Source organism: Podarcis melisellensis, assembly GCF_964234715.1.
Source record: "Podarcis melisellensis genome assembly, chromosome: 13".
NCBI lineage: Eukaryota > Metazoa > Chordata > Lepidosauria > Squamata > Lacertidae > Podarcis > Podarcis melisellensis.
In genome coordinates, this window is record NC_138545.1 from 21,995,195 (window position 1) to 22,005,846 (window position 10,652).

A 10,652-nucleotide genomic window follows, 5' to 3' on the forward strand; every position below is an offset into this window, starting at 1 on the left:
CCTTCCAAATGTTTTATGGACTACAACTCCTATCATCTCTGACCATTGGCAATGCTGGCTTGGGTTGATGGGAGTTGTAGTCCAACATTCGTCACAAGGGCACCATGTTGGTTAGCTGTATAGGAGAAAGCATCCAGAGAAAGAACACAGGTAATACCAATAAAACCTGATGGCTGAATATGGGGACAACCTTGGCCCCCTGCAATAAGCCAATATTAGTACTGAAATTCTGTACTGTACTTAAGTGGTGATTTTCTATTCTTCTAGAGAAAAAGGGATCGACTAGCTTGGGGCAGACCCTCTTCCAGGAGTGGGGAGTTGCAACATTTGCTGGAGAAGTCCTTCCTTTGTTTATTGGGGGTGCCTCCAAACCATCACTATGAAATTTGGGTCCTGGGCATAGGATTCCAGGAATGATTGGTCCTTTGAGTGCCCATATCGCAAACCATTCAAAGGTCAGTCGCAGCAACTTGAATGGAGCCCAGGAACAAATGTGTAGCTTTGTACGATGTTGAAGGAAGAATTTCTGTGGGCGTGCAGAACAGCTTTCCCCTCTCTGTTGAATAATGAACTACGCCAACTGAAATTCTCTGTTCCACGTGACTTTAAAGAAATAGGAGCCCCATCCTCCGTAGCCTATGGTGATCCTACAACAGGCACACATCTATGCATGCAAACAGGTAGGTGTGCACATGTTTCATGAACTAAGAGCTCACTAGCCCTTGCTCCCCAACCAGAGAGACAGTGGTGGAGATGGAAAGAGCTAGGGAGCCTTGCTCTCCCAGTGGTGAAAAGTAGGCAGCTGAGTTGGCTTCACTGGGTGGCTGTAGGCGGGTGGTGGACGGCAGCACCCAACAGCTTGGATTTAGCTACTTGGCAGCCAGTGACACCAAGAGGCTGCTCTGGGTTTTGTGCCAAGGGTGCTTCAGCAACCAAGCCCAGCGCTCTCTCCTTCCTTCGTTGACCTCGGAGCAGGATTACCATGCTGAGTTTCTGCTGTTCCCAGATTGTGCTGCTGCTGCTGTTGCTGAGAGGTGAGCCACTAGGCGGGGGGGGGGGGCTGGGGCTGTGGTTGGCGGTTCGAATCCCCGTGACGGGGTGAGCTCCCATTGCTCTGTCCCAGCTCCTGGCAGCCTAGCAGTTCAAGTAGATAAATAGGTACCGCTGCGGCAGGAAGGTAAACGGCATTTCCATGCGCTTTGGTTTCCGTCACTGTTTTTCGTTGCGCCAGAAGCAGTTTAGTCATGCTGGCCACATGACCTGGAAAGCTGCCTGTGGACAAGTGCAGGCTCCTTCTGCCTGAAAGTGAGATGAGCACCACAACCCCATAGTCACCTTTGACTGGACTTAACCGTCCAGGGGTCCTTTACCTTTTTTAACCTTTAACCAACCTGGGGAGGTGAGAACAACCCCTGTTCTTTCCCAGAGGGGAGCAGTTCTTCCACATCTCACCTGGGCTGTCCATTCTGCTTTTCTTTGGATGATCCAATTCTATGGGAGAGGAGTTGGGGGGCTCTGGTAGGTTGTGAGATGGAAGGATCTGTGAGCAAGGCTACTACAAGAAGCATATTGGAAGATTTGGGACACACAGAAGAAAGGACTTCTCCACACGGCACATAAACTCCGGAAGTAGCATTGGCCGCTGACTTGGATGGCTTTAAAAGATCAGACCAATTTCATGGAGCATGGAATCATAGAACTGTAGAGTTGGAAGGGACCACAAAGGTCATCTAGTCCAACCCCCTGCAATGCAGGACCCTTTTACCCTATGTGGGGCTCAAACCCATGACCCTGAGATGAAGAGTCTCATGCTCTACCAACTGAGCCAGCCACAATGTCTATGCTCTCCCTCCATTGTTGGAGGCAGGGTGCCTCTGAGTACCAGCTGCTGGGAATCTCAAGTGAGCTTTTGCTTTTAGGCTTCCCACAGAGAGCTGCCCCCGACGAAAACAGGATGCTGTACTAGGTGGGCTATTGGCCTGATCCAGCAGGGGTCTTCTTATGAGAAGGGAATGGGCCACAGCAGGGAACCCTATAAGCTAAAAAATTCCCAAATGATATACTGGGATGCTTGCGCATGATGATTTGCCTCAGCTGGACCAAAATGGTTTCTGCCTCCATACCCCTCATGAAAGCTTTGGGTTTCTTCTGTGTTCCGTGTTAGGTGATGTTAGTTGTTTGTTGTCAGTGTGGTATAGAACGTTAGACTAGAACCCACTCAAGTCATGAAGCTCACTTCAACAGGCAGCAGGGCCGGATTTAGGTTTGATGAGGCTACTGAAGGTAATGGGGCCCTTTACAAATTGCCACTGTTTTTTGTTGTTGAATATATGCTATATGGTAATTTATGGACCTAATACAGGGGTCAGCAAACTTTTTCAGCAGGGGGCCGGTCCACTGTCCCTCAGACTTTGTGTGTGTGTGTGGGAGGACTATATGTTGCCATGATTATGACCCACATTTCTGGCAAAAACCCTTATTGGGACTAACCCCAATGTTGCCCAAATGTGATCCTTTTTTTTGGGGGGGGTGCTCCTTCATATACCCATGCTGCTTCCTTTGCATTTTACGCATTGACAGTTATTATTTTCTCGTAAGGTGGGGTGGGGGGCTGAGGTAAGCGTGCCATTCTTGTCAGCCCTGGAGAGCATGTTCACATGCGTGGGTGAAGGGAAAAGCCATTGGCCACGTTAAGTCAGGCTGGTGCCGCTCAAGCAAAAAAGTTCTTTTCCCCGTGTGAAGGAAGACAAGGCGTTGGCTATTTACCTTTCCATGGGTTGCACCTTGTAGCTAATGAGCGGCCTCCCCAGCAGAGCGCAGAACTGCTTCCAAGTGCATAGCTGCCTAGGCGCTCCCCGCTTCCTTTGGCGGGGAGCACCACCGCCACAGACATCTGTGGGCATCGCTCCCGAGGCGCCTCTGAGCCCCTGCCGCCGCAACTAGCCTTCCTGAGGTCAGTAGCAGGCAGCTCCATGGTGGAAATCCGAACTGTGGCTCCTTTTCCCTCTTCCCCACCCCTCATCCTGGAGGAAAAGATTGCTGCACACGTGCGACAGATGGAGAAGGGGCTTGTATCAAGCAGTTGCCCTCCTCACTTTTGACCCCCAAGCCTGACTGAGTCGCAAAAATCATCGCACGTGGGCGCTATGCTGGCTGCCTGGATTCCGGGATTGTCAGCGGGCTGGATCTAGAAGGCAATTGGGCCTGATCCGGCTCACGGACCTTAGTTTGCCAACCCATGACCTAATAGGTATCCAAAGCCATGTATTTTATCAAAGTAATTGTTGAACTGAAATACAACTAAGAAGAAGTATATTAATAGTGAAATACAATTAAGAAGAATTATATTAATAGTGAAATAATTATTAAGCTCTAACTTAAAATGATGTAGGATTTATTTTATTTGTTTTTTATCCTATATTTTGGAAATGTGCATCCAGTTTTCCCCCCCTTTAATTTTTTTTGGGGGGGGGCCTCCAAGAGAGTGGGGCCCCAAGCTATAGCTTGTTTAGCTTATACGTAAAACCGGCGCTGCCAGTCAGTATCTCTCAGCCTAACCTACCTCTCAGGGTTGTTGTGAGGATAAAATGGAGCGGGGAGAAGCATGTAGGCATGCTACCTTGAGCTCCTTGGAGGAAAGATGGGATAGAAATTTAATTATGAATGAATGAATAAATGAAATCCAGTGCTGGAGAAGAAACAACCCTTTGGTGTTCTGCCACACCTCAGGCTTAGTGGCAATTCACCACGGACCAGATTTTGGAATGAGGGAGGGGGTGGGGCTGTCAGGAATAGGACAAAAGTGTTCGCCTTCTAATACCAATCACCTCCCATTATTTTGACCCTGTCTCTTTTTCTCTTGCAGGTGCTGAAAATGCTTCCACACAAAGAGGTGAGAGGGGATTTCTGGGAAGGGACACCTACACCCCCCTCCTCCAAGAAATCAGTGGGATCAGGCTCCAAGGTGCCTCTGGAAAAGTTGCTTCCATTTCTCTGGACTCAGAGAGATAGACCTCTTCTTGTTTAATATCCCGGGTCCCCTCCCCCCCCCCACAACTCTTTCTGCCTCTCTCCTTTTAAAAAACAACAACAACCAAGAGAAAATTTTGGTGGGTCCACCAGTTTGAAGATGGACATATTTCTAAGGCCACTGGAAAAACACAGGAGGACAGTGATCTGACTAGAGCGAGTGGCACGCCCTTGTGTCGTTTTATTGCCATCTCAGTCCTCCACCTGCAGGCAGGTTCTGCACAGCAGCATCCCAAGCCAGAGCTGATACAGCTCTGCCCTGGGAAGACAAAACTATTAGCCGCAACATTTAGCGTGGCTTACATTTGCTGCAGAATTGCAATGGAACCCCATCGAGGGTGATGCTCGCCCGCTTCTCCTCCGCTCTCTGCCCCATGCCTGACGCCTCTCCCTCGTTCCTTTGCAGCCTGCGGACGGCCCCACGTGTTCGCCCCTCGGATCATCGGGGGGAAGAAGGCCGACGAAGGGGAATGGCCGTGGCAAGCCAGCATACGAAGGAACCGGCTGCACATTTGTGGAGGAAGCCTGGTCTCGTCCCAGTGGGTGGTGACGGCTGCTCATTGCTTTGAAGGGTGAGAGGGAAAGGACGCGGCTTTGCACTGCTCCACGAGAGGGCGGTCGAAGGACGGTGTCAGGGAGAAGGAGCAAATTTAGTTCAGGAAGGGACAGATCTGATGCTTGCAATGATTTAGGAATATATTTACGGGACTGGCTCTGATGGTCTTCTTTTATCTCAGTTATTGAGAATTGCCCCACTGACTTCATTCAGCGCCCCCTGCCTGCTTGCCTTCCTTTTTTCCAGCCAGTAATGGGGGTTGCTCTGCCTGTCGGCTTTCTTTGCCTCACTCTCAGTGATGCCCTTAAGGGAACTCAGCAGGGAAGAGGACGATGAGAAGAAAACTGTAATTAGTTTTCTCTGCCTGTCAACCCAACATACATGGAATCCAATAAACGGCTCCTCAGAAGTAAGTTCCGTTGGGTTTCCCCAGGGATGACGCAAGACAATTTGGTGCCTAGTGTAGAGCAGCAAATGGCAACTCCCTCCTTCCCCAAGTCAAGCCAAGTCAGTTCAGTTATTTTATTTTTTTATTGATTGATTATATCCCACCTTTCCTTGCAAAGGAGCCCTGGGCAGCATTTGAGACCACATCGACAAAATACAGACAAACACGATTATACCACTTTAAACAGTCATGGCTTCTCCGCCCCCCCCCCCAAAAAAAATTTGGAAGCTGTAGTTTATTAAGTGTGCTGAGAGAAGTTAGGAGCAGGGCATCCCGTCCCCCCCCCCCCCCGGTCAGAGCTCACTGCAGCTCAGTTCTGGCACCTCCTTTTCCAGAAAAATAGCACTGGTAAGAGGCCTCTATTTCTTTCATGGAGCTACAGTTCCCAGTGTTCCCTGGGAAGAAGAAGAGAAGAAGAGTTTGGATTTGATATCCCGCTTTATCACTACCCGAAGGAGTCTCAAAGCGGCTAACATTCTCCTTTCCCTTCCTCCCCCACAACAAACACTCTGTGAGGTGAGTGGGGCTGAGAGACTTCAGAGAAGTGTGACTAGCCCAAGGTCACCCAGCAGCTGCATGTGGAGGAGCAGAGATGTGAACCCGGTTCCCCAGATTACGAGACTACCGCTCTTAACCACTACACCACACTGGCTCTCAGAGGGATCAATGGTTAAGCCATTCTGAGAATTGTAGCTCTGTGAGGGGGAAGCCACGACTACTTAAAGTGATAACATAGAACTTTACATGTATGGTGTAAATATGGCCTAAAAAGTACTCTGTGTGGGCATAAAAATGCCACAAGAACAAATGTCCTATCAATTGCTGCTCTTTAATTACAGCTGAAATAATCTGCCTTAGGCAGCTGCCTCACTGTACCAAATGGTAGGACTTGCTCTGGGCTTCCTCCCTCCAGGTGGCTATAGGATTGCAGCCTTAGGGTGCAAAGTGCTTGACGGTTAATAACCCCGAGTTACCCACCAGGCAAACCTGTGAGGCAGAGTAGGATTAGAGAATGTCTTTCATCAGGGCTGAGATGGGATTTGAATCCAGGCCTTCCTACTGTGCAAGATGCTTATTGTTCCTTGTATCTCACAGGCCACTGAACCTACCCGAATTCCGAGTAAACTTGGGAGAACATGAGCTCCCTAAGCCTGCGCCCAGCATGGTCTCCTCTGCTGTCAGCCGGATCATAGTGCACCCGTCTTATGCTGGAGAAGGACTTAGTGCTGATATTGCCCTGATGCAGCTGAAGGAGGCAGTCAATTTCTCCCGAACCATCTCCCCTATCTGCCTTCCGAGCTCTTCGGATCCTGACACCTTCCCTGTAGGGATGGCGTGTTGGGTTACTGGCTGGGGCCTCATCTCAGCAGACGGTAAGAACGGGTTGTAGTGCCATCTGCTTCATTCACACGAATGGTCCTGAGTTGGTCATGTCCTTTAATTTAAATGGGTCTACTCTGACTGGCAAAGGGATGAGGGTGGTGCTGTGGTTTAAACCACTGAGCCTCTTGGGCTTGCTGACCAGAAGGTTGGTGGTTCGAATCCCTGCGACAGGGTGAGCTCCCGTTGTTTGGTCCCAGTTCCTGCCAACCTAGCAGTTCGAAAGCACGCCAGTGCAAGTAGATAAATAGGTACCGTTCCGGCAGGAAGGTAAACGGCGTTTCCGTGTGCTGCTCTGGTTTCAGTGTTCTGTTGCGACAGAAGTGGCTTAGTCATGCTGGCCACATGACCTGGAAAAACTGTCTGCGGACAAATGCCAGCTCCCTCGGCCTGTAAAGCGAGATGAGTGCCGCAACCCCAGAGTTGCCTGTGATTGGACTTAACTGTCAGGGGTCCTTTACCTTTTTAAAACTCTGACTATGACTAGAAGTTACCCAAAGGGGAAATGCATTTGGGCTGAAAAAATGGGTTCACTATGTCTGGTCTAAATGGTATATCCTGTTAAGGGACATTGAGTCTGTGGCTGATCTTGGTCCTTTGCTTTCCTTGTCTTAGGCTACTTCATGGCTCGGACGTTGCAGGAGCTGGAAGTGCCAATCCTAGGCACTGAGGAATGTGACCAGATGTTCCACGAGGACTCCAATGGCACCGAGACTGTGCCTCTGGGCCACCGGTTGATCTACAAAGACATGATCTGTGCTGGGTACCCAGATGGGAATAAAGACACTTGCCAAGTAATTGTGGATCAGAGCAGCAGATTAAGGGCAATGGAAACTGGGGAGGGGTCAGGGAGGAAGCAACTGGCAGCTAGGATGAGAGGGTGACTGTGGATTAGGGTAGATCAGGGCAGAGCCAGAATCTGGCTTCAGTACAACAGTTCAGTCCTTAAAAATACAGATTCCGAGAAAAGTGGATCTTTGGGGCACTTCCAGATAAGCCACTGCTTTTAGGTGGCAATTCAAGTCACATACTGGCAAATTCAGGTGGTACAATTATTATTGATTGGGAGTTTTCCCAAAACACTATCAGACTGTTGCGATCAAGAAAGCATATGCACTGGAAAGTGTGGGACATAACACTTGCATCGAAGCAACCTTGTCTAGCCTCCCTGCAGACAAATCAGAACGGATGCTCATTAAATAGCCAACATTGTCTAATCTCCCTGCAGAGAAAGCAGGATGAGAATGCTCAATAAAGAGGTTGTCTGGAAGTGCCCCTGATTTCTGCAAGAGGTTTATCTCAAGATCTTGGAACCTTCCAACGCAAGAGGGACAGTGGGTGCTTCCAGATGAGTGCTTAATATTGCAAATTCAGATATTGCAAATGGGCCATTGGAAATAGAGATGGGGGAGAAATCTGATTCCACTGGTATTTAAAGGCTAAGTTGCCACATTTGCATCATCTGAAACAATATGTGGACTGAAATGTAGTTCTCCAGCCAAGCAGTATGTGCAAAAATGCATATACTAGGGTAAAACGTGCCTATAGATGCATATGTTAGTGAAAATCACACACAAAATTGCCCTTGGTATCTTCACTTTGATCGCTGGAGAATTGATGCTTTTGAATTGTGGTGCTGGAGGAGACTCTTGAGAGTCCCATGGACTGCAAAAAGATCAAACTTATCCATTCTGAAGGAAATCAACCCTGAGTGCTCACTGGAAGGACAGAGGATCCAATACTTTGGCCACTTCATGAGAAGAGAAGACTCTCTGGAAAAAACATCTGATGTTGGGTAAGATTGAGGGCACAAGGAGAAGGGGATGACAGAGGACGAGATGGTTGGACAGTGTTCTCGAAGCTACCAGGATGAGTTTGACCAAACTGTGGGAGGCAGTGGAAGACAGAAGTGCCTGGCGTGTTCTGGTCCATGGGGTCACGAAGAGTCAGACACGATTATATGACTAAACAACAACAATGTCCACTTTAAGGATCAGGCGGCAAGTGATAAGAAAGTCCCTTGCCTGCGACCCTGGAGAGGTGCTGCTGCCAGCCAGGTAGACAATACTGGGCTAGATCACACAGTAGTGAAAAGAGATCTACAAATACTGGAAAATGAATGAATGAATGAATGAATGAATGAATGCACAAAAAGGCTGGCCTTTTATAAGGCAATCTGTTATATTTCCTTGTCTTTCTCTCTCCCTCTCTCTAGGGTGACTCTGGGGGCCCTTTAGCTTGCAAGCAGCATGGCACCTGGTTCCTGGCTGGAGTGGTGAGTTTTGGGGTGGACTGTGCAAAGCCCAAGCGGCCGGGAATCCACACACGGGTGACTTCCTACATGGACTGGATTCAGCGCACCATGGCAGAGAAAGCAGCCCATGGTGGCGGCGATGCCCATCTCTTGAGTGCCAGTTCTGCCACTCCCTTGCTTCTACTTCTTCTCCTGGTCTTGACCCACAGCCTTTGATGACCCATGCTGCCTGCACACTTGGGGCTTCAGAATGGCCATCTTGTGTTGATAGGTTGGATCAACCAGCTCAGAGTGACCGGACTCTGGTCTTCTGTAGGCTGAGCCTGAAGCAGAGGACTTCAAGGACAGAAGAAGAGCCCTGCTTGACCCATCTAGACCAACATCTCATTCTCATCAGGGCCAACCGATGCCCAGGGGAAGCTTGCAACAGCAGCTCTTCCTACCTATGATTCCCAACAACTAGTATTCAGAAGCATATCACCTCTGAATATTTTAAACAGCTTTGCCACCATCTGAAAGATCGCCCTGTTTTTGTTCAATAGGTGAAGAGAAACAATGTGTAACTGAAAGAGGAAACAGAAACAGAAGTAGGGACAAGAGCCATTAAAATAAGATCAGAGCACATGGATCTGCAAGGGGTGCTCTTCTTCAATGTGCCAGCCAGCCTGGCACGCCTTCTTTCAGGCTACTCCATTCCATCTGTCTTCTGTCCTTCCCCACCCAACAGCCAATCAGCATTCTGTGGCTACTGTACTTTTTTTTATTCTGCAAAACTTTGAGTGCCTTCAAACCTGCAAGTACCACCCCTGCTGTGGGTGGATAATGCCATTTTGGTTACATAAGGATCATAGCTCTCAGAGCAGGAGGTCAATATTAGTACATAGGATTAGCGGATGGCAGTAGAAAGAATCCAGAGGAATAACAGAGAAATGAAATACAGATTGGTAAAAGATAAATGTTAATTCAACTGGTTGAAATTAAAAGGGTACTTTTCTGTGTAACAATGGACCATTTCCCCAGTTCACAAGTAATTCAGACATAGGGGGTGGAGCCTTCATGGGAGAATATCCTGGTGGCTTTTGTCCAAAAGTGACCAGGCGGCAGATGTTAGGGCAGCTTTTGCCAACCTGGTGCTCTCCAGATATTTTGGACTGCATCTCCTATCAGTGACAGCCAACATGGCATGAGGCTGCGGGTCCGCTTCAATTTTAATCATACAGTCCTGTGAACATGAGCAGCAGCTGGTAACCGGCCCCTGTTTGAACACCCAACCAACAAGAAAGCCCCACAGGTATGCTTCAACTGTCGGTCTTTATCTGAGACAGTCCCTGTTTCCCTGTACCCATCCCTTGAAAACGTTCACTGCTAATATTTTGCCTCCTGGATTGGTTTTCGGAGGTGCCTTTGACACATGTGGGTTAGAACTGGGTGTCGGTCTGTCTGTTTGTAGAGTAAATGAACACAGGAAGGGGGAAATTCAGCCATATATAATGAAGTGCCATGTTTCGCTGGGATGGAACTAGCCAGACAATGTTGGTATCGAACTATCAAGCTGCAAATCTTTAGAACAGAAGCTATGAGGTGATCTCAGCTAAGACAAATGCATTTCACAGACACCACACAGTACCCAGGAAACACTCTCCCAGGTAAGCTGCTTATTTAGCACAAAATTGGCTTGGAGGTTATACGATGTCCACTGTTTATTGAGCATTCATTGTTTGCACTCATTCGTTTTCACTGAGCTATGGGGAAAGGGCCGTAGCTCAGCAGAGGAGCGTCTGCCTTGCATGCAGAAGGTCACAGCTTTGATCCCCAACATCTCCAGGCAGGACTGGGCATGTCCTTTGCCTGAAACTTTGGACAGCTGCTACCAGTCACTGCAGACAGTACATAGCCTAATAGTCTGACTTCATAAATGGCAGCTAGTGCCCCGTGTTTCAATGAGATTACTGTATATAGCTCCCTGTCAATCAGTGGTTATCCCA

At 48.6% G+C, this 10,652-nt stretch overlaps 1 protein-coding gene across 4 annotated transcripts; it reads left to right on the forward strand.

The window, feature by feature from the left end:
• The first annotated feature begins 52 nt into the window (after positions 1-52).
• LOC309355062 (serine protease 33-like) lies at positions 53-9,854 on the forward strand. Of its 4 annotated transcripts, none has more exons than XM_081885502.1 (6): positions 53-680; positions 3,866-3,892; positions 4,436-4,601; positions 6,129-6,406; positions 7,029-7,207; positions 8,629-9,854. In XM_081885502.1, exons 1-6 carry the CDS (start codon positions 509-511, stop codon positions 8,881-8,883), a joined length of 1,077 nt encoding a protein of 358 aa, XP_081741628.1. In that variant the 5' UTR covers positions 53-508; the 3' UTR covers positions 8,884-9,854. The 4 variants fall into 4 exon arrangements, with proteins under 4 accessions (XP_081741628.1, XP_081741631.1, XP_081741630.1 ...); XM_081885505.1 differs by having other exon boundaries at positions 53-150; XM_081885504.1 differs by having other exon boundaries at positions 552-1,034.
• Positions 9,855-10,652: the final 798 nt, after the last annotated feature.